This window comes from Ambystoma mexicanum, chromosome 10 (genome assembly GCF_040938575.1).
Source record: "Ambystoma mexicanum isolate Mex_15411 chromosome 10, UKY_AmexF1_1, whole genome shotgun sequence".
NCBI lineage: Eukaryota > Metazoa > Chordata > Amphibia > Caudata > Ambystomatidae > Ambystoma > Ambystoma mexicanum.
Window position 1 is genome coordinate 1,484,599,831 of NC_090932.1, and position 24,629 is coordinate 1,484,624,459.

The 24,629-nt window shown below is 46.2% G+C and overlaps 1 protein-coding gene across 1 annotated transcript in view; it reads left to right on the forward strand.

The window, feature by feature from the left end:
• CFAP251 (cilia and flagella associated protein 251) overlaps nt 1–24,629 on the forward strand; it is a 1,318,836-nt gene that overhangs the window by 1,252,954 nt on the left and 41,253 nt on the right. The window contains exon 21 of the mRNA XM_069619593.1: nt 5,631–5,732. Within this exon, the coding sequence (XP_069475694.1) occupies nt 5,631–5,732 (102 nt within the window). The remainder of the gene's footprint in view (nt 1–5,630; nt 5,733–24,629) is intronic.

Here is a 24,629-nt window from a genome sequence, read left to right on the forward strand (position 1 = left end):
TTCCATTAGTCTCCTTTTTCTCACTGTGCACCACCAGCCCTGCATTTCCACTCCAAACAAGAGAACCCCCAAAATATCCAATGGGACTCAACAAGAAGTGCCGTTGTAAAGGGACATGTGTGCAAGGTGTGCTGGATATCTCTAAGGGTGCTATGCGCGGGGATGACCAAGGGCTGGGCTAAACCAGCCAGAATATGATTGCTCTGTTGCCAGGTGATCGATGGCATGTTATTTACAGGTACAGCAATAGTCCAAAGCTGTTATGAGTCCATTCCAACTGTGGGGTGTCATGGGAAGGCGGTAGTCAGGAGTGGGTGATCAGGATGTGTGTAATGTGCAATGCACCATAGGACGTCATTGTGATGCTGGAAATGCATCGGAGGGACAGGGCCTCCGTATCCTTGTACTTTACTGCTTTTGACCATGTGTTCTGTCGTGTTTTCCGCGCAGGAGGTCATGTGGGACTCCTGGCGGTGCAGCTCTCTCCTTTGGTTTTGGTGAACAGACCCATGGGATACCCTTATGGCACCCATGGGTAGGGGTGCAACCCTGTGCCCCTAGTGTATGATTTTGGCCACCTGTGTGTGACCCACAGAGCAGGGTACGGGCTGGTGGCAGCTACGTGCTGAAATGACTGGTGCCCTGAGTGTCCTCCATTTTGGGATGCCCCGTCATTGGAATCGGTAGATTCCTGATGGAGACAAAATGGCCCCATGGCCTCTTGCCTTCCATCGCCTGTTACCTTGATCTTCCCGAAGTCCTGGGAAGCCCTGACTCTGTCCCTTCCCCCTGACTGGCTGTTGGGTGGAAGTTCCATATATGGTAGTGTGGGGAAGTGCTGACCAGACTGGCTGGAGCCTTCCCAACAACCGTATGTTGTGGGTATGCCTGTGGGTGGGACCTCGGTGAAGGCAGTGTGTGACGAATACGCATTCTATGTTGTGGGTGTCTAGTATCTGGTGGTTGACACACTGACTGAGACAGCCCTGCCCGAAACCGGTATGAATGCGGTGTGGAGTGTTGCATGGCTTGGTAATTGTCCCAATACACATAACTTGTTGTGAGTGTCTGGAGAGAAGTTAATGGCCTGAATGCAGTGTGCCTGATTGGCTGACTGCCTGCCTGCATGAATGTCCTTAGTCGTGATTGGGTGCTTTAGTATGATCTAGCGGACTGAATGGGAGATCAACAGTATATCTGGGGACCTCTCACTGCTAGGAATCGTGTTCAGAAGCTGAAGTCCACTACGACGAGTAACTGGAGTGAAGCTTAACCTTGAAGCCCTGCTGGACGAGAAGAATTGCTGTTGCTCTCCTTCACAATCTGAAGGCTGCTGTGCCTCCAAGGACTGACCCAGAGAGGACCTGGTAAGGCGCCCTCTTCCCAAGCTACGAGGGACCATCGTGCACCAGCAGATCTTTGCCAAAGCTCCTTGGTAGACAGACCTTCGAAAGGCTGCCGACCCGAGACCCGGACCACCGCAGAATCGCAAGGAGAAGCGCCTGGACTGTTGTCCGCCACTGTCCACGACTTCCGTCGCCGACTGGAGCCGCCGTGCTCCCGTTTGCCTAAGAACTTAATTGATCCAAGGACGCTCTCATCTGCATTGTCGCCGCTGTATCCTGCTGGAGAAGGCCTGACCGTTGACGCGCCGAGGAGCATCCGCCGGTGGGTTTCCCGCCACCCAAGGACCACAGAGACATCGACGACTCGACGCCCTTGCTGGCCCACAGTTCTTCAAACTCTTTGCGGTCCAGAACTATCGACACAGAGGTGCCCCGCACGCCTCTTCCTTGCAGGACGTTTACGCTTCCCCGTCAACGAACACCGCTAGGAGCAACGCGGCCACTTCAACATGGTAGCTCGACCTGTTCTCTGTCGGACGTTCGACGACCCGTGACTCCTGCGTGAAAGGGAGGGCACTCAAGAAGGGCCGTCGATTCCCCGACGAGGAACGCTACAACGCCAGGTACTTTGGGGTTGCAGAACTATTGGAAAGTCTAGTGTGAACAATATATGGACTGGGCTTGTATCTTTCTTCTACAGGTTGCCCAGGTGGGGGGGGATCTCCACACAGAACTGTGTCTAGTGATACGGGGCCAGTACTCTGCCAATTGTTCATCCATCTTGCTTTCCTTCCACTCTCTACTGCTGGTTTCCTCTTTATTCTGATCAGTGTGTCATTCTGACCGTACTTTAATGAGATCTGATAACGTTAGTGGTACCACTTTAGAACTGTACATATTTACCATTGTTGATTTTCGGAGTACAAAGTGAGTTATCGTGATATTGTATATACCTTTGAATATTAATTATATAAAGACTGTGTTGTAACTGATACAGTGTGTGGACATTCCTTTGTGGGTGCTTGGGGACTACACTGTACTTAAGAACCAGCCTGCATCACCTCCTGAGAAGCTAGTCCTTGATTGCTCAACCACGCGCCAATAATAGAGAATCTTGGCTGGGGTCCTCTGTGCCTCTCCTCTACCATATAGAGAACGGAAGTACAGACAACCTCCACCGGCATCTTTACAGTCATCCATGTATGGCAGCAACTAGCTGGAGAAGTGCTGCTGGGAGGGTGCACGGCTTGGGCATTTTTTGAAACAAGTTGGTCAAGCTATGTTATGCTCATTTTGCTATGCCACTGTGTTTACTTTCGTTACAGGTCGCGTTGTGGTCCATTTTTAGATTATATCATTTAGTACTAAGATTGTATGTTATGTTATGCTACATATGTTCTGTTACGCATCTGATGATGGGCTGCTCTGTCCTCATTGTACCCTGTTATATTCAGCAGCTATGTTATGGTCCGTCATATTACATGGACTACGGCGGATTGCTATGCCGAGCAATGCCTTTGATGCGAAACCAGGGTGTGCTATGCGAGTTTGACGGTAGCATGCACATCCACTGTCTGTGCCTGGGCTTCCAAGCAATCCCAGAGCACCTGGTGAACCATCCTTTTTATGTGTATTTTCTAAATGGTAGTTCGTTTTCTAAGTGAGTGGGACCTCCCGTGTTTTTTCAGCGAGAGGTATGACGTTGTGGTTTAAATTGCTCTTGCGATTACCCTTTCACGATAGTGTCTTGGAGCCAATTTTGGGTATGTCTACATGCACAGGCTCGCATCGGCCAAATGCCATGCTGGAGCACAGTGAGCTCCTATATGTTTAAAACCTGTGTTTTAAATGCACTCATTTTGACTCATTGTATTCAGCATTTCCTTGTGGGAAACGCCCAATCACCTCTTAGAAGAGTTGTACTCACTCGCTGTGCTCGCTCCTTCAGCGAAATATGGGGCCACTTTGAAAATCTTTTCCAGGGCCACTTTTGGTTCCCAGTCCAGCCCTGTGCTGCAGATTCTTGATCAGATTCCCACCTCCCTTCAATTCCCTCAGAAGTGTCCAAGATCATCTCCATTGTTGAGTATCCAACTTGGGCTTGGATTGATAGCTCCATTTATATGCTAGAATTAATGCATATGAGGGGTCTTGGGATGTGAGTGGCTCTCCTGTGCACCGGGGGGGGGGAGAATTCCCCGTACGCCACCTATTTATTTTGTCCATCGTGGACTATTTGGGACTCATTTGTTTCGATAATACTCCCTGGACAACACCTACTCATATTATTGTCTTCACTTTCCGTTTGCAAGGCTTTGGAACTTTATTTACTTTTACAAACTACATGTCCCATAATGCACCTTGTGGCAGTTCCCATGTCCTGGCTTTTCCTATGCAGCAGTTCTAGCACTACAATCCCCAGAAGCCTTAGAGAACAGTGCATCTTTCGCTTTCCTAGGACTAGAGAGGGCAGAAGCCAATTACATTCAGGTGTGCTGCTCTAGGTGCTGCCAATTAGCCTAATTCAGCACAGGGCAGGTCAGTATTTAAGCAGCTGCCTGCAGAAGCACAGGTCTCTTGCATTGAGCTTTCTACCAGCCCTTTGTTACCTTATTCCTTGGAAAATTGCTATGTCCTGTGGGTTCCATTTCCTGCTCTTGTTCCAGAGCCCTGTGCTTCCTGCCTTGCAGCCCGGCTTCTCAGCCTTGTCCCCCCTGGCTTTTGCCTGCACCTGTGTGCTTCCCATTCTGCAGCCCTGCTTCCTTGTTTGCAGCCCTCTGTTCCCTGGCTACAGCCCCCTTGCTCTCTTGCCTGTTTGCAGCCCTCTGTTCCCTGGCTACAGCCCACTTGCTCTCTTCCTTGCCTGCAGCCCTCAGTTCATGATTCCTGTCCTTGAGTCTTCAGTCCTCCCCTTTGGTTATCCACTTCAGTTTTACTGTTTCCTTAATTTCCCTCTGCTAGCTTTCTCTTGTCTTTCCAGCCCTGAGTTACCATTATTGATTCCTGTGTACTGTTTTCCGGTCGCCGTTCCCTGCATTTAGATACTAGTTTTCTGCCCTTCCTTTCTTCCAGTTCTCTGTCCTAAACCTTGCTCTCTTTGACTTCCTTTTCCCTGGATATTTCTGTTCTTGTCTTCACTTGTGTTTTATGTAATTCCTATGTACAGAGTTTGGCTGCTGGATTTCCAGCAGGCAATCTCTGCCCCTTCCCTTGTCGCGTTTCAGTGTTGTACATCATGTCATTGTTTGCAGTGTACTGGTTCCTGTTTCAGGAAGCAGTTATTGTTTGGTTCCTGCTGGACCTGTACAGGCTTCAGTCTTGTGAGTACTGTTACCTAGTTCGTGTCTTAGGGTTCAAATACAGATACCCACTGCTGTTGCTCCGAGCCATGAGCATTCAGAGTGGGCCCCTGTAATAGCAATCTGTTCCGAAGGCTGGAGTTTCCCAAGTTCCGTGGAACACTCTTTCCCCATTCTGCGTACACCCCAAGAGGGGACCCAACGTGTTTGTTATCTTTGTATTCCCTGCCCCTTTTTGTTCACAGCCTCTGTTGCCTATCCTTCCTTGTCTGCAGGACTCCTTGTAATCCAGCTTCTTGTGTGCCTTTCTCCCTTTGGCTTAGTGGGCACACCTCTACCCTCAGGCCCCTCCTGACATTTTCAGATTGGAAAGGATTTCTACTCACTTCCATTGTATTGGCCTAAAGCTGTATTTTCACTCCCTATCGGGTTCCCGAAATTCACCATGTAGGGAATTTAAAAGACCTTTTCACCCAAATTATACAGGGTTGACCCGCAGATATTGGATCAACTTTGCTGAGGCCCGTTTTTCTTTTAATAAAATAGATTTTGAATAATTCACTCAATTGGTTTGATGTTTTGCACATACACCTGGAGTGGTTTTTGTTATTTTTCTTTTAGAGTACCATAAATACCTCTTGTGTATGCTGTAGGCTTTAGCCTAAATTGGCAGTTAAAATCACACTATTCGGTTGCAGTATGACCAATGTCACAGCATTCTATGAAAAAAGGAATACACACTTTTTTAGACTAGTTTACATCATGGTCTTCTTCACATCAAGTGAATTGGTGTTTCTTTTATAAATGTCCCTTAAACTTTGAGGTGTCTGTGCACTCCTTCATTACCCCTAACGCTGTCATGCATTGTAACTCATACTCACTTGTTTGAATTTGAGTATACTAGATGGGTGATATTTGTTTCCTGTATAATTCTTAATAAAAAGTAAAAGTTCATCCTGCTGATGTGTTCTCTTCTTTTTCCCAGGTGAGCATATGACAGAGGAGGAGCTTGCTGAATGCTTAACTACCCTACTAGGCCTCAACCCAGAGGGAGGGAGCTCTGAGACTGGCAGCTATGACTCCACAGGTATGGTTTGCTACAAGAATGCGTGGGCAGATGTTTCACTTTTCAGAAAAGATGGAAGAATGTGAGGAACATAGATCAGAGGTGGATAGCCAGCCTTTTGCCTGTACTGGTAGAGGGACCACCCAGAAAAAGTGATAATGCTCAAGTGACAAAACTCTTTCCGCAGTTTTACATTTGACGTTAAAAACTTAGTGATGAGCTAAAAACAATTAATCTCAGTAACCTATTTATTTTAATATTTGTAGTGTTTTTAGATTTGGCTACTAGGTGGTGCGAGAACGCCACCTTTAAGCCGAAACTATTGCATTGGAGTACAATTAGGTTGGTGATGACATGTGAAGAGGGACACACAGCTTGTGTGTGTTTGATTATTTACCACCCATTCACTGCCAAATGCCTTGCTTATCCCTATGGCCATTCCCACCACTACCTGACCCTTCCCACCCATAACACGTCCGTCCGTGATCTCTTCGTGTTAGCTCTAACAAGCAGAACTTCAACCTTTTAAAAAAAATAGAGTTCTGGTTTTATAAAATCTTTCACAAGTAAACAATAAACATGAAACTTAACAACAAATAAGTTAAGGACGGTCAATGAGATTTAAGTAGGCTAGCAAGGTATTTCAATTGGCTATAAGTGCATCCAGCAACCTTTGGCCTCCCACTGTTATTTCTAACCAGTCTGCTGAGAGTTAATGGTTTACTTGCAGCTGTACATGTGCCATTGGTATAACGAAAATGTCTTAACCGCGTTTGCCTTTAGCCGCTTGGTTATATTGGTTCACTGCAGTGAAGTCCTGTTGAAAACAAGCATTGACAAAGCCAACAGTTTGGGTTTAGTTATTAGATAGTCATTATAGGTTTTTCCAGGCAAGGCACGGAAATCATATGCCCTTGTTAAAGACACAATTTTCCAGATGTTGCCAGTTAGTACCATGATGGCAGTGTCTGAATGCTTATGCCACGCATATACAAAAGCTCAAACTCTTGGCTTTCACAATGCTTGTTATTGATCTGAAAGAAATGCATAATAGTAGACATACATAGGAACCAACACGAAACACTTGCAGTAGTTTTTCAATGTAATGGTAATATAACTTATACAACATGGACATGATACCCTACCCATGGCTAATACACATTGTGAGCATCCTAATGGACGATAAAATGATGTTTGTGTGGGAACTTTCCTAGGTACAACCTCCTCTTCTACAGCAGACTCCCAACTCACAGGAGAAGGGCAACAATGCACTAGCCTACCCAAAGGATTGCCTGAGCTGGATTTGACTAACCACGATAATGTGGCATGGGACATTTTAATTAAGGCAACTGAAATTTTCAACCCTCCTGATTTTTCATCGCAATGTAGCAACCTCAACAAAACCAGCAAGCTTAGAAAAGCATTTGAGATCAATCATGGGAATGTGGTGCGGGAGTCTGTGCCATCCCTATTGTGCCTAAGGGGCTTGGGGGTGGGGGGCAGTTATCAATAGGGGTGGCTCTAATTCTTTGCATCGCCCCACAGCGGCAGCCCCACTGGTGGTCATTCTAACCAAAGTGCCAGAAAAAGGCCCAGGTAAAAATTAGTCAACAGTTTATTTAAGTCTAACGGTGATCCCATTACACTGGACTAGCCCTTGTGCCAAACCGCCATTTTATCATGGCGAGAAAGGTTTGGGGCTAAGTTGTTGTAATCGTCACCTAAAAGGGGGATATTCCAGCTGCCCCTACTTTTAAAAAGAAAAATTGTTACAGCCACGTAGATTATATTTTGTTGGAAGTTTTGCCAAATCGTTGACTATTGTCCAACGTGGAGAAAACTACCATGATCCCATTTATCAAACTTCGTTATTGAACCCTGATGTGGCTAAACATGTGGAGAGTAATCCCTCCAGTGATAATGATAATAGTGACTAATGTAGCTAGATTGTCAAAAGGAGGGATATCTTAATATGGATGTTTATGGTCCATTAATTTATGCTGCAGTGCTGTCAATACTTGTACTAGTGTTCAAACTGTATTCATAGCACTGAGTCAAATATTGAACACATTTATTCAGGTTTTTGCCAGCTGATGTATCCCCTATGTGACAAAGCCAAGAAGAGCTCTAAAAAGTATTTTTGTAAACTTAATTTGTGGTATGATAGGGAGTTTTGAGAAGCAAAGCGTGCCCTTTTGCTGGCTGTCAAAGGCCATTTAAATCAATATAACGTAGTAATTCGGACCTTGCGAGACGATTATAAAAACTTAATAGAAGGGGGAAAAAGGAAGCGGTGGAGGAGCAATGGGAACTGTTTAAATGCGCATTTTAGCACAAAGAAATGTTTTTGGAATCTGATTGCAAAATATTTGGCAAGTACTACTATAAATGGTGGTTAAGTCATTTTAGCACACTTTGAGTCCAATTTGCTTACAAGCACGGAACCACTGGTACCTAGTGTAAACTGTCCTTTTAATATTACAATGAAAAAGGCTTTGCAGGCAGAAAAAAAAACATGAAGGATCCTGCTTGGACAGGTTACCCATTGAATTGTTCCCAAATGACCCCCAGATATGGGCGCCTTTTTTAACGGTGTTTTTAATATGATTAACAACTGTGGGACTATCCCGACAAGCTGCAACCGTGCCAAAATTATGCCAATGTTTAAAAAAAGGGGACAGGGTCTCTCCATCGAACTATGGACCCATATCAAAAATGTCTGATTAGAGGATTGGGTAGAAGAAAATCATGTTATTACGGATGTGCAATCACTTTACATTTCTTTTATTCATTTGAGAACAGCTTTTGATATTGTGGGCCACAATATTATTTGGGATGTTTTATCGCAGACGGGTGCACCTTTGGAGCCGTTTGCCCCAATCAAAGGATTATATTGTGGAGCCATTAGTGCTGTTAAACATGGCCACAGAGGGTTTAAATGGTTTAAACAAGGTTTTCTCCAATTATCGCCCAATAGCCGGCCTATTATGGCCTGCTAGACCTCTGGAGAAAGTGGTGACAAAACAACTTCAGACTTTCATAGATGAACATAAAATCCTTGACTGCTTTCAGTCTGGCTTTAGACCGGGCCACGGCACTGGGACTGCCCTATTGGCGGTCTGGGATGATCTGCTAGAGGCTGCCGACGAAGGTACTGTCAGCATGCTTGTCATGCTGGACCTGTCGACGGCCTTCGATAAAGTCGATTGCGAGATCCTCATTACAAGGCTGTCATCAGTGGCACATATTTCAGAATAGGCCATCAGATGGTTTGTGTCCTTCTTGTCTGATCGCACTGAACAGGTGAAGATGGGTGATTGTCGCTAAGAGACTGTGCCTGTTGAGTACTGTGCAGGGTATTCCAGGGGTCCTCACTTTCACCTCTGTTGTTCAACATTTATATTCAAACATTGTTGAAAATGTTTTCTGTATTTGGGTTGTCATACCACTCATATGCGGATGACACCCAAATGTATGTTCGACTTAATCAACCTGCGGAAGCAGTGAATTTGGTTTTGTCCTGTGCCAACAAAATCAAGAATTGGATGCTGGAAAATAAATTATAGCTGAACCCCTCAAAAACCGAGATTATTGTGTTGGGGGCAAAGATATTGGAACAAGAGCGGTTCACGCTCTTCCTTGCCCCTCTCTTTTTGTTGTTTCCACTAGATTCTCAGACACAGTAAAAAATGTTGGCTATATCTGGCTGTCAAGTATGGACTGGAAATCGCAGATCAGTCACATGGTAAAGTCTGTCTATTTCCAATTGAGGCTTCTAAAACCAGTAATGTCTCTTATTGCAGGGAAGGATCGGCCAACCGTGGTTGGAATACTAACCAATGCTAGGCTGAACTACTGCAATGCCCTCCTTATAGGGGTTCAAAAATTTCAAATTAAAAGATTGCAGGTAGCTCAGAACTCTGCTATTAGATAGATTTGTGCACTGAGTAGAAGAATTGGAATCCGTCAGTATAGACGACAGTTATATTGGCTTCCAATATCTCAGAGAATCCTGTTCAAGGTGCTTTGTCTGGTGTTTAAGTGCATCCATGGGAAAGCACCAGTCTATCTGAGTGCTAATATTCAGCTGTACCGCCCTCAGACTGCTGCGCTCCTTGTATTAGCACCTTTTGCAGGTTCCAAAGGTCAGAACGATCACTTGGGGCGAAAGACGGTTTTCCATATTTGGCCCCTGAGTGTGGAATGCTCTTCCTCTGAATCTTCAATGTCTTGATTCCTTGTCAATCTTTAGGAAGCAATTACAAACCCATGTGTTTGCTTAGATCAGATTTTTCTATCATTAGCCATGGCTTCTGTGACACTCTGAGACTCCATATAAGACTATCTCTGCGCCTAGATGCATTTGTGCCTGGTCCCCTCAAGGGTATGCATGTTATAAGTTCTCAAATCAAATCAGGGGTACTAGATCATTTCCACTCAACGTTGTCCTTAGGCAGGGATGTGTTTTAGCCTCATTAAACTTTCTTCTCTATATAAACAAACTGGCTATAAGAATCTTGAATTCAAATGTTAACGCACCTTCCATTGGCTAATGGAAAATTGAAATTTTGTTGTATGCAGACGATGTGGTCTTGAGCTAAAAACGCCAGTTGGCATAACAAACCAGCTCTTATTGATATCTGATTTTTGTAAGGAAAGGAGGGTTGTGGTAAATTCGTACAAACCTGTAGTAGTGGCCTCAGACGTGATGCCTCAAATTAAAATTACTCATCAATGGTAAGGTTTTCTAACAAATCAATTCCTTTGATTATCTGAGAATCCCGTTTAATAGTTCTGGGAGGTGGTCTCCACACGTAGAGAAGAGTAATTTGGTGGTTATTAGGCTCTCCAGGTGTTCTTTACTTTGTTTAACCATTTTGGTAATAAGGCACCACTAATTATTTTAGATGTTTATAGAGCTCAAGTACTATTGGCTTGTTTGAATGTAAGTGAAATATGGGGCTATACTCAGTTAAACTTGCTAAAATCAACAGAGGGCAAATTCACTAAAATAATGTTTGGTCTCCTACTCCTCAGTACACCGAAGAACGCACTATTTTGAAAATAAGCCTCATGAATATAGATTTAGAAGTGAACATCAGGCCTGTTTTGTACTGGTTCCGATTGCATAAAAACAGATGGTTCATTTTATACATCAGAAAAGGTTTGTAGGTCATTTGATGCATAAACATTCTCATTTTCTGAGCCATATCTTAAATGTATATACACCCCAGATAATAGAGCATTTTATATTCAGTTCCACTTGACTGTCATCCCACTTGCCGAATTTGCATCTGGGTGGTGTGAGAAACCAGAAAGTATCTCACCCGCTAGTCCCCACGGATCTCCCTTTCAGGTGGTCAGGGCACGGCCATCACCTTTGGATCCAGAACCTAGGGATGGACCAGTGCTGGAGGATTACCTGGATGAAGGGTCCTCGGGGAGTGGGACACCGGATGGAGAGACACAGTATCCCTCTCTTCACTGTTACACCTTCATCCCATCCAACCCAATGGGATATTTAGAAACTCAACCCCTCAAACCCCTTTTCCTGCACAAACACTTTTACACAGACAGCCAGCTCTGTGGGAAAATAGACTCACACCGAGCTGTGTACATGACATGTCCCAATACCATGGTCAGGGGAGGTCATGCAATTATCGACAATCACTCACATCTAACTTCCATTACACTTCCCGACACGGATAAAAGGCGGAGTACGAGAGCACACTGAGCAAAACACACAAAGGTACAGCAGTTTCGAGTTGGCAGTTGAACAAGGGAAGAAAGACAGCCAGGCATGAGAGGTTCGTGAGAGGGGCAATACCCTTGACCTTTTTGACAGGAAGACGTTATTTTCAAGCCATCTTCAAGGCAGAAAATGTAAGACCAAGAAACAAGGCTGAAGAATCCTGCATTGTGTGTAGGAGATATAAAGGGTCCTCCCGTGTAACTGACCAAGGCGGGGAGGAGCAGCAGACACTGTGGTATCATCCTTGGCTCCAAGAACAAAGAAACGACAAAGAACAACACAGCCAGTGATTTGAGGAGGCGGATGCCAGACCGGTCTATGTTGAAGTCAAGGTTGCAAGCGGCAACATTGTTTAGTGAGCGCTGGAAGTAACATTGTTAAACGCGTGTGATGAAAGATGCGAGTGAAGCTAAATTACTGGTGAATATTTGAACATTAGAAGAAAAGATACAATACCATTGAGAGAGTGGTCCGGGACTGTGAATGTGCTCAGTCGAAAGGTCTCTTTACGGTATGCAGACAAAAAGAAACAATAGCAGAAGATCGATGTGAAGTGTAAATTATGTGAAGTAAATCGAAGTGGTCCTGCGACTGTTTAACCAAAAACCATTGCACATCAGAAAGTCTTTGTTTCTGATATCAAAGGTGGATCTGAGTCTGGACCAGGGGGATCCATGGTCTGAGCCCGAAGGAGGGAGACCAAATTGTGAACATTGTAGAAAAGGGGTCCGAGTCCAAAGGAGGGAAACCAGTCTTGAACTTGACAAGGGAAAGGAACTTTTGTGTTTTGTTTGCTGCATCAGGCCCTCTGCGACAAGAGACTGTCTTTGCGAGGGAGACTTTGGCGGAAGGCCCTGATGCCTATGTGTTGAACTGTTACCTCGTGGCCAAGGAGCTAGAGTGTGTGCTAAGCCTGCATGGGCCGCCTTGCCCTGTGCTGAAAACGTGGGGAAGGGAAACTAACTGCTCAACTATCCTGGCACATAATTTCCTGAACACATTTCTTTTGCATACATTGTTATTCCACACCATTTTGTATTTAGAAGTAAGGATTGGCAATAGGTTTGAGTATAGGCCCTTTTATTTTGATAGACTCCACTAGGACTGCGTTATTATTATTTGACGTAGCTTGCTCCAATCTTTAGATTTAGGTTTAGATAGGCGTTTTACCAACCCATTGAAGTTCAATAAACACCCTTGAACTGTGAACACTTGTGTCTGTCGTCACTGTTTGATACCATGCCTTCCTTACAATGGTCAACAGTTAGTAGGAACACCTTCCCATTTTGTCGCACACATATTACATTTTTACTGCATTTTCTTATTTTATGCCCCATGTATTAGGACATTAAGGGGAGCTAGCTTATCCCCATTTTTTAAAATGTTCAGGTCAGATTTTTGAAAGATACCCAGCTTTGAGTAAACAATCTTCTTTTATTTCTGTTTTTGCTGTATCCACTTTTTTGCTTAAGGCTTGACAGCAACGTTAATAAAAATTGTCAGAATTCATGATTTTTAAATTCTAAGTATTAAATTAAAGAATGTTTGAAGTCTTGACTGTTTTTTAACAGCTATTACACTTATTAATGCTGCTGTTGATCACTCACATTTTATTACAAGTATTACTGTTACTTTCTATATGTACATTTTATTACAATTGCAACTGTGAATGGAAAATCCACTTTTACATTACTGAAAAATGTGTATGAGCAGCTGAATATTTTGGATTTTTATCTATTTATGGATTTTCATGCGTGGTACAGTCAACTGGAGTCAGACACAAACATAAAAAGGGAAGAAGGACTGTGTACTTGGTCAGATCCTCCCTGGAGGAGGGAGGTTCGCCGTGGAGAACAGGAAAGGCTGACGCAGCCTTGCCGAACACACTCTGTGTTCCCTATTGTTGAGGCTGGAGAATGGGAGGTCTGGGAGCAACTGGGAGTTGAACCACGTGCTTGGACCAAGAAACGCACGCCAAGATGGACCAGACTGAGACACACTACGATGACACGGGCAGACTGCTGGAAGGCGTGCGGAAGCCCGCAGCAGGAATAAGTAGTTCCGAGAAGACGCCAGAGTAAGCCAGTAAAACCACAAAAGGTACCTGGTTTACCGTAGCAGATGATAGATATAACGGAGAACGAAGAAGGTGGTTGAGGAAGGCTTAAGAACCCCATCCCCTTCATACCAGTACTTGGGGGGAGGGGGGACTAAGAATCGAACATATGAGAAACAGTGCCTGGCAGGTTAGTGAACCAGTCCTAGATATGACATGCAATAAATCTGACAGAGGGACAATTTTTTTAGTTGAGTAAAGTTCCAGAATTAATCAAATAAATTCCCATATGGGGCCCATATGAAGTTCTGGAGCCCTGCAAGAGCAGCACACCAGGATATGGGACCCAGACGGAGTCGGGGAAGCTCGATAAGAGCAGCACACCAGGGTCTGGGACCCACAGGAAGTCAGGGAAGCCCCGCAAGAACAGCACACAGCGGTCAAGGGCCCACATCACTTTGAATAAGCTTGCAACCAAGGGGCTGGGGCCCCACATCACATCTGGGAGATCCCGAGACATCCCAGAGGGATCTGGGATCCACACAAGAGAGAGCGATAGATGCAAGAAGTAAAGAGAAAGGTTTGAGGACCCACTGCCAAAAGAGAGGGCATTTTCTGGAGCACTAAGAGCTACAGTCAAGTCTGGCCGGATAGTGAACCAGACTTGAGGTTGCATTTGTGAACTGGAGAAAGAACAGAGGAAGAGACCCTCCGCCTCTGATACTTGGGAACTGTGTTTGTGTGAAACAAGACAGACTTTGAAGGAAAACCGGAGGGAAGGCAATTCTCTGCTAATTCGGTTGTGTTTTTGGATACATTTAGAAAAGCATCCAACATCAAGACCTTTTGTTGAAGGACCACTTGTTGTGTTTTCTTGTCAAGAATTGAACATTTGAGTTGGCATCCAGAATGAGAGAAGCCTCCTTCTGGATCAAGAAGATACCCAGTTTTTCCTTAGCTAGTCTGTAGTGTAAGGGACGGAAATAGGTTAGGACATAGGACGGTGGACACTTTACTTTATTGGACATCCTTACAGTCTTTTTGTTGATGTAGGGCAACCCCTTTTAGGAATAGGGCCAAATAGGTTTTCCTTTCCTTTTATTTTTTTTTATAAATAAAAGTCTTTGCCAACAAACATATCACCACTGTGGCAGCTTGAGGTCATCCAGAAAAACCAAACACTTGCAAAGATCTTTTATAAATCAAAATTCTAATTCATCTCTACAGCTAGAGAAAGACAATGTAAAGGGACCTTATAGATAGTTTTTGACTGGTGCAGATCTAAAACACAGCCTATTTTGTTAAACTTGCATATGGCTAGTCTAAACCTATATTTTCCACTGGAAATGGGATCTTTGCCCAGTCCAGGTTTTGTCACACTTGAATGATACTGCTCTACCAGATCGGACACCCAATTAAATTCTGCCTTTTGTTAGGGACTCTGTTAGTTGCTACACAAAATAACTTGGTGGTATATCAAGTACGTACAAAAAAAGGTGCTTTGGATGGGACATCAAATATTCTCCTTATCCAAACTAAGTAACAATGTGGAGGGTTACGGGTGAATGTGCAATAGCTGGATGCCAAAGTTGGATGATAAGAACAATGATAACCTGTTACCTAGAAAGAAAGCCACTTGATAACTGATCTTGTGCTTTTCATTTTAGATATGTATACTTCTTTAAAAAATCTTTAATTTATGTACATTCATCAAATGATATCCCTTCAAGTGTATCTGTGATTAACATGACCAAAATAGATTTGGCAAAGAGTTTCAGGATTCTGTTACTTTATTTGGCTCCAGTAGGGATTATAATTGAATCCATCAAGCCTCTCGGGGGTGCAATATACCCTATTAAGTATCTTGATTTGTCTAATCCTTTCCCCAAGGTTCAGGGACATTAAGGGGATATTCCTGCAAATGTCAAACCATCTGTTATGTGTCCTTTCAGTGGCAAGTTTATTTGAACAAATTTTAAGTAAGTCCATATTTTTATATGTTTTAGAGGCCAGGCATCCTTGTTTATTGAATCCTGGTAAACATGTCCCCCGTTCGCACTTCCCAATGGGTTTTTTAACAAACAGAATCCCTAAGTACAGTCTATAACTTCTTTCCCATTTTGTAGCTTCTTAAAAGAGACACATTCATTATTTTCCACAAGGTCACCCATCCATGTCACTCCCCCATTAACCATGCAGGCCAAAAGAGCATCTTCTTCTTATGCTTACTTCGGATTTAGAGGCAAATGGATGAATTCTCTCAGTAAAAAGGGCCATGACTCAGCAATTTTGACATTGTAATCCAACATTGCCTTAAGAATTCAGTAGGTGGCGAGGTTACATTCCCATTTAGGTTCCTTGTTGTGAGTAGTGCTCTTGGCCCAAGTGGCGTGTCCAGGTTAGCTTCCGCCTGGGTCTGAAGATGTAGGCCTGTACTGTTTTGATAGTTACCACTTACTGCTGGTGCACAGCAGGGCTTTTACCAAAGCTCCCTAAGGGGATTTAAGGGCTGCATGGAATTGTAAAAGTGGGTATTTACTAAACCTTTGTCAAGAATGTCCATGAGGTCATATTATCCGACCACCTTGGAAGGTGCCTGCAAGACCTTACCCCTGACTGACCTGTACACTGCATTGGGGTGTGCTTGGGGGTCTTGCTGAGATAGATCACTCCCCGGGGAGCTGTCCAGTCCACTCGCCCCTTGAAGATCAGTGGTGAGGTCCTGTAACATGGCCTCCTCCAAGAATAGCTCCTCAGGTGGGTCTGTTAGTCTCATGTGCTCTAGCCCAAATGGGTCCTCATCTCCCTCATCATTGTATATCCTCTCAAAGGAGGACATAAAGTCCCTCCCCAACCTTGGTGCGTAACATGGCACCAATGGGTCATTGAACTTCAAAGTCAATGGGCCTTTTGAAGGTGCCGAGTCGGTTTTGAAAAAACGTTGATACAGTTGTGGCTGACGACGACGATGGGGCTTTTATGAGTTTGTCAGACTTCGCATTCTGGCCTTTCGGTGCACCTGAGTCTTTAGACGGGACCCTGCTGGCATTATCTCGTACAGTGTGTTCGGACCCTTTTTTAGTCTTTGTCTCTGAAGAGGAGGTTGATGGTGCTGCCTTTTGGAAAACATCCAGCATTTTTAGCCTGAACTGCTCCCATTTTTCTGATGAGTCAGATGTAGATGGAAACCTTACCTTTTCCAGTGAGGAATCTGATGCGGAGTACCTTCTTCTTCTCTTCTTTTTCTCCAAAGAAAATGTGAGTAATGAGAATCAATCCAGGATGGAGATCCTTTATGCTTCATCGACTTTCTTTTCTCTGAAAGTCGTTTGGTCGACTCAACCTCTTTTCCTCAGGATGGATGTATTTTTGAGGATGTGGTACTTGGGTACCTAGGGGAAGACTGCCCATGCTTCAATTTTGAGCACCTCTCCTTGAATGCCACCACAAACATAGCCTGTGAGGATCGGTTAGCAACATTTTACAATCGCAATCCTTACAGTGACTCAGTGTGCTTAGCCCCACTACTTGCTACGTGGTATCCTGCTTAGGGGCATGAAATGGAGGCTACTAACGTCTCCAATTAGCCAAAAAGTGTCAAGCCGGGTTGCCCTTTCGTCTGAAATTCATACAAGTTAGGATGTTATATAAATGAGTGTGAGGGGTCAGTAATGTGAGACTCACAACGAGGTTTAGTTTCCTCAAAATTTGACATTTTATTTTAGACAAAAATTGAATATAAACCCTAACTAAACCTACTCTACCAGTGGCTTCCCTACTCATTCTAGGATCTAAGGAAACACCTCCTAGCATGCACAAACCTAACCCTCAAACTTAACAGAAACATAAATAACATAAATACAATGGTTACCAAATAACCAGTGTCTTGGATGGCCACTAATTGTCCTGGGCAGATCTTGCTCCCCCAGAAATGTCCCAAAGTAAATTTTCTCTGAGAAAAAGAAAGTCGTAAACAAAGTCTTAAAAGGTTCCAAACATTTAAAGTTCACACTAACAAAAATCCACTGGTAATAAGTCCTCTTCGCTTGATGAAAAGATCCCTTTCCAAGTTTCACACAACAGCACAAATGGTGTTCCTAAGTAGTCTCCTTCCAAGAAAGAATGGATAAAGTTAAAGACAAAAGTATTACTTCTATTTAGCAACCACTCCTCTTCTTGCAACTTCTGCAGCATCTTTATATTCAGCTTTGTCAGGATGCTTCCTCTCAGGGTTTGCTCTCTCTATAGCAACTGCCTTCTGCTACTGTTGCTGTGAGAGTTCCCTTGTCCCACAGTGTACTTCTGCTTCTACTACAAAATAATAATGATCTGACAAAAGTATTGACAACCACAGTTTTACTGCTGCTGCTACGACTTAGAGTTTTAGGCAACTTCAACAAGACTTCTTCGACCTCTACAGGTGGGCAAGGCACTCTTGCTTCTTGTATGGCAGGAAAGGGCAGCCTCTTTACCTTCCTTTCTGTCTTGCAGCTACCCCAAAATCTGTCTACGGCTTGCAGACTGCTTTTTCTTAGCTTGAACAGTCTCAGCTCTACAGATTTAAAATTAGTTTCTTTAATAAGTACCCAACTCCCTTTCCCAGCTTCATATACACCCTCTTGTCTCTCTCCAATAGTTACCCCAAATATGTATTGCCACTCTTCCAGCCTTGGATGACCCTGTCACCCTTGTAAACGAGAACCCAAGGTTTTTGACAGCTTCAACAACTTAATAACAACGAGGCACAATTCTTAATTGAGCTGGTTTCACTTTAAATGGGTTTGGTCTACTGGCTTGAGTACTTGTTCTTCGCTCAGCTTCAGCAACCACTACAGCTGCTACATTAGTGCCCAGTCTGTTTCAAGGTCTCACTTTCTCAGTCATCAAAGCACACCACATTTTCCTATGGCATTCACACAGCGAGTCCACACAGACATCAACTGCACACTACATATTCATATGACACTCACACAGTGAGTACACTTAACCAACAGACACAGCCTTCATTTTCCTGCAGCATGGGACCAAAGAGCTCATGCAGGGAAATGGCACGAAATTCAAAAGTGCTTTCATTTTTCCCACCTTCATATAATGCTCATCTTGCACTGATTCCATGGTGTTTGCAAACCAGAGGACTGCTTGCTTTGAATAGCCTAGGCCTGCATGGTGAAATACAAGATGGTGGAGCAGCCTTTTGAGTGCTTGGTTCAGCCCCAAAAACCCAAATCAAAACAGGTTAATTAATGTAAGGTAACCAATCACAGACCCTAACCCATTCATACCCAAAGGTGCAACCCCTCACAGAAAGTCCAACCCAAGGGAAGGGGTTTGAAGGCTATATAAACTCAAAGTCTCAGTCCTGCAGGGTGGGTATTTGGAGAAAGAGCTTGTGGCAGGAGTTTGGACCAAGTTGTAGGTTGTTGGAGGAGATAATTAAAAAGGAAGGGGGTTATCGCAATAAGACCTACCTGAAAGCAGGACGGAGAGCCCACCAACTTCAATAACAAGGTGAGAAGAGAACCCGGAGGGGCTGAGATTACAGGGAGGTGGGAAGGCTTACCTTGGCTGTCTAGTCCTAAATATAGTCTTCATTTCCAGGCGGAATTCCACCGAGAACCGCACCAGAGAATCATTGAAAAGGGCACCAACTACCAACTGGCTGGGTGGCGTCCCCATGGATACCAGGTGAGAGTAACATTAGCAGACGGGCAATCAATGGGTGGGGCAGAGCCCCCGGCACCGGTTTTCTGCCACTCGGGATCCTGTGTGCCCTTTCCACCACACATAGCGAAGAGAAGCCCTCTGATCCCAGTGCTTCCCGGAGGATCTCCTCAACCAGCTCCTCCATGTGTTTCCGATCCCACCACTCGGACAGGCCTACTATCCTGATGTTATTCCGTTTGCAATTCCAAATCTTCCTGTTTTGCCACAAGCTCCTTCAGCGCCCTCTTAACCTCGGACATGTCTCTGGACGTGGAAGCCGCCTCATCCTCCATTCTCGAGACCCTGCCCTCCACCTCATCAAGTCGTTCCCCATGTTTGTCGAGCCTCACCTGCATATGGTCCACCTTGCAGGTCAGCGAGTCCAACTTCCCGACCAGAGACTGAATACCTGATTGCAGCTGCGAAAACATCGTCTTAATGTCCTGAAAAGCCGTTGCATGCTCTGCAGGATGTGTGGAGGGCTGAGCCCCCTGTGGCTCCTCAACCGGATTGTTACTTTTCACTTGCGCTGCCATCTCAAAGTTCTTTGGCCTGCTGCTTGCCTCCCTTTTCAGATTTCGACATGTCAGACTCCAGAGGCTAAGGAGTGGTTCCCGGGGCCGGGTGGATCCGGATGGAGTTAACAGCCGCCGATACCGATTCTTGCACTCCGGCGACGAGGGCCCCACCAGCACCCAACGATCAGCAGCCACCACAGTCCAGCGAAGGTCATGAGAGGGAGCCCCCCAGGAATGTGAGGTGGGCCGACCCCCTCACAGATGTTTTGTGGGCACTCCCACAGTGCAACCCACCACCAACCTGCGCAGCCTCCAGCCCCCCGGCTGCGAACTGGACTTCCAACACAAATACCGCTGCCACAAGTTCACCACCAGAGTGTACCACCTGGCAGATCCCCACCACGGTGGGTTCCACGGCAGGACTACAATGCGCCAGGCAGCGCTTCTCCACCAGCCGCCGCCACCACAGCTCTGTGCCCTCAGGCCAGACTCCAGTCTGCCCACCCCGAGCAGAGAAACCTGCAGCCTAGTCCAAGAGCGGCCCTCACCCCCTGGTATCTCCACAGGATGTTGCCTCACCCAGCACACAGTGGGTCCCTCAGGGTTGTGGTGAAGGGGCCCGCACCGGCTCCCGCCTCCAACCAGCAGCCAAGCCTCTCCCAGACATTCGGCCCGCTCACAAGGGGCCCTCTCCGCGGGTTCCCTCGATCTAGCCAGTGGGGGCGATGTCGACAGGTCCAGAGGGGCTTCTCCTCCTTCTCCGTCCTACTATATTTCCCTGGCCCCCTCTGAACCACGCTCCGGCTCCACAGCTCCACGGCACTCCAAAGTTGACACCTCGGAGAGGGGGGCCGGATAACGACCGTTCACACCTCCGCGGCCGGCAAGCCCCACCGCCCACACACTGCCGCTGGTATGTCCTTTCCGGACCTGTGCATCCTCTTCAGATGGGCGGCTGTACACCGCAGGCCGGCAGACGCGCAGGCAGCCCCACACCAGTCGCGTCTCCAGCGGTCGCCGCGGCTCTGTCTCTGCTCAGCAGAGGCCTGATGCACCTCTCCCACACTTGGCTCGCCGTACACTATGGTCTTCCAGGGCCACGCGGCTGCAGGACCCCGGCTGTGCAACGCCCCGTATCCACACAGGCAGGCCTCCACCAGCCGATCCACCAGTGCCCGCCTCAGCACCACCCCCACACGGCGGGGACATGCGACGCTCACAAGCCGCTGCGCAGCCCATCCAGCACGGCCTTCCCACGCACCGATTTTACTGGAGAAAGCGCCTGCAGGGTGACGGCAACCCCCCGCAGCGCAGCACCGGCGAGTGTACGAAAGCACAAGTCTGGGTACTTCCAGATCCTTAACCGAATTTCTATGTGCAGCGGAGCTTCACAGGCACACGGCCATCTTGGTCGGGCTCGCTAGCGCCCCCCTTCTTTGCTGGCTAGTTCTAGTGCACAACATCTGGAGAGCCAAAGGCAGCAGACACACACCTACCATAAAGTGAAAACACAATAGTACACAACATTAAACATATCTTTAAAACCCGATCTATGCCATCTCAATATATAGATTTGCAAAAGTAATAAAGTAGGCAACACAGCTTGTCTTAAAAATCAAGTTACAAATCACTGCCTGTAACGGTGGGTGCACATCTAGACCATCAAGTCTTTTTTTGTCGCAATGGCAGAAGACCATCATAGTACAGATCATAGGTCAGATCTCCTCCTTCCTCTGAGTGGGCGGACCTCTCCTCCTCACTCCTGGCCTCAACCACTCAACTCCACCTTCTTGGGGACTTCAACATCCACCTGGATGCCTCCTGTCCTTCCTCTGTACTCTTCCGCTACCTCTGCGACTCTCTCTCACTCACTATTCTCCCATCTGATACGACTCACTCTGCAGGGCACACTTTGGATGTTCTGATCTCCTCAGATCTTGCCCTCTCTGTTCCTCTTTCCACCCCTCTCTCCTGGAGTGATCACTGTCTCCTGCCACCTCACCCTCCCTACCCCTCAGGCCAAGCCACTTCCATCACTGCCACCCACCTTCTCGGTCATCCGACCCATGAAGCGCGTGTCAGCTGAGGCTTTCGCCGCCACCTTCTCACCCCCCCTTTGGCTGACTCTCACCCTTACACAGCCCTCTCCACACTCCACTCTGCTATATCTAATGCTCTTGATATCCTTGCCCCTGTCATGAGAATCCGCCTGAAGCTCAAAGCCAAGTGCAACTCCTGGTTTGACTCAGACCTCGTCACCCTAAAACGCAAGTGCAGGGTGGCGGTTCTCCGCTGACGAGGTCTCTAGACAATTCCGATCTATGAAAGTCTCATCAAAACAGGTTCACCCCTATCAAAAACTATCAAGGTCCACATCGACTCCCTGGCACCTGCCCTGGTTGATTTCTGCAATCACTCCTTCGCCACTGGAGTCTTCCCATCCCCCCTGAAGCACTCCTTGTGCACCCTCTTCTTAAGAAACCCTCTGCCGACCCCTCCTGCCCGGCTAACTATCGCCCAATCTCCATCACTCCCTTCCTGGGCAAGCTCCTGGAGAAACCGCCCATCTCCCAGCTTAATCTCCACACTGAATCTGTTGGTTGTCTTCATGACCATCAGTCTGGCTTCAGAGCTGCCAGAAGTACGGAAACTGCTCTCCTGAACGTCCGTGAAGACCTGCTCTCCAACCTTGACTCCAATACCCGCTGTGTCCTCATCTTACTTGATCTCTCTTCTGCCTTTGACACTGTCAACCATGCCATCCTGCTCAACCGTCTCCGTAATAACATGGGTATCACTGGTCAGGCTCTCGCGTGGCTGACCTCTTTCCTCTCTGACCCCAACCCTCCCAGGTCCAACTGGTGTCCTTCCTCTCCGCTATCTTTTTCTCTACCTGTGGTGTCCCCCAGGGGTCTAACCTCTCTCGCTGGCTGTTCAACCAATACCTGGCACTCCTTCCCCACCGCATCGCTTCTCTCTGCCCCAACTTTCAGTGCTATGCGGATAACACCCAACTCATTTTCAGGCTACCCTCTGCCTCCTCCTCTCCTTCCCTCATCTCTGACTGTCTGTCTGCTATCCAGGAGTGATGTGCCGCCAATGTCCTCTGCCTTAATGGCAGTAAGACTGAGATTCTCCTCATCGGCACACCCACTCCCGCCTTCCCTGCAGCTCTCTGGCTGGCCTCTCTTGGCCCTCTTCCTGCTCCCACCTGCAAGGCTAAAAACCTCGGGGTCATCTTCGACTCAACACTCTCCTTCTCTCCTCACATCTCTGACGTCTCTAAGAAGTCACACTACCAGCTGCACCTCCTCAGAGGTATTCTTCCTTTCCTCTCCTTCCACCAGAAGGTCACTGTCTCCAGAGCTCTGGGTCTCTCTAGGCTGGACTATTGTAACAGCCTCTTTCTAAATCGGCCTGCTTCTACTTTCTGCCCTCTGCAACTTATCCAGAACAGGACTGCCAGACTTGTCCTTGGCCTCAAGACTGAAATCTCTGCACTGGCTCCCAGTGGCTGCGAGGATTAAGTTCAAAACCCTCTGCATCGTTCACAAGGCCTTCTGGGGTCTGGGGCCTCAATACCTTCAACTCTCTCTTCCTAAATATCTTCCTTCTCGAGCTCTTCGCTCATCCGCCTCCAACTCCCTCAGGGTCAGTCCCTTCTCCAAGCAACGAGTTGGTGGTAGATCTCTTTCTTCGGCTGGTGCCTCCCTCTGGAACAGCCTCCCTGCCTCCCTTAAACTTGAGGAGAACCATCTCCGGTTCCGGAAGCACCTCAAAACCTTTCTCTTGGCTTCTGCTTTTTCTCCTCCTCTCCTCTGCTGACCTCCTGGCTGTAATTGGAACTGCACTGGCTACCTGGACACCCTCTGATCTGGGGCCCAGGTCCTTTCCTCACCAGCGTCACACACCTGCACTGCCCTCCTGGCAACCCCTGCACTTGGGGACTGTTTCTGTATCCCTACAGTCCCCCTACCAGCCCTTGACACCTGTTGCCCGCACTTACCCATGCACTTGCCACATAATGGCTGTTTACATATTTATTGTTCTCTTCTTTCCCATGTCCTGCACTGTCACAGCCCCCTTCCCACACACTTGCGCGATCTGAATGACACCTGGCCGAGTAGGATCGTTGTCCGTCCTCCTTTTGTTACCCTCCCTTGCCTCGTCGCACATTGAAAAACTTGTGTATAGGCACGTTATAAATTTCATATCGTACATGATGAGATGTTCTAATGACTGTCACAGCGATGTTAAAGATAATAGATGCTTTTGAAACAGATTTTCTTCTCCCGTGATCTCTCTTTTAAAAGAAGCCTGTTAAAGATAATAGATGCTTTTGAAACAGATTTAAAACAGATTTAAATTTTGAAACAGATGTTAAAGATAATAGATGCTTTTGAAACAGATTTTCTTCTCCCGTGATCTCTCTTTTAAAAGAAGCCTTATATTAATCACAAGCGAGTAGGTCTACCTTTAGATTGCATACAGTGCAACAAATTGTTTGGACTTGTATTTGACGCAAATAGTACTCTAAAAGGGAATTACCCGCTGCAAATCATAATGTTACCATAAAAGGTAGATGAACCAAAGTGAAATTATTCAATTCAACTTTGTTTCGGGTAGAAACCCATAAAGGTTTACACTATAATTAAAGTGTGTACCTAGTTCCATAGGAAACACGAAAATTGAATTGCTAATAACGTTTGACTTGCAGGAAGTATTTGGCCGATATTTTACAAAGAAATGTTTGTCACAGCCTCGCCACCCAACACTCCCCTTGCCCCGCTAGGACATTTTGATAAAGATTTGTTAAAAAATGCAAAAGGTATTAAGAAAGCAAAAACTTTGTTTTTGGCCGACTCCCATTCATGTTTCCATAGAGAAAA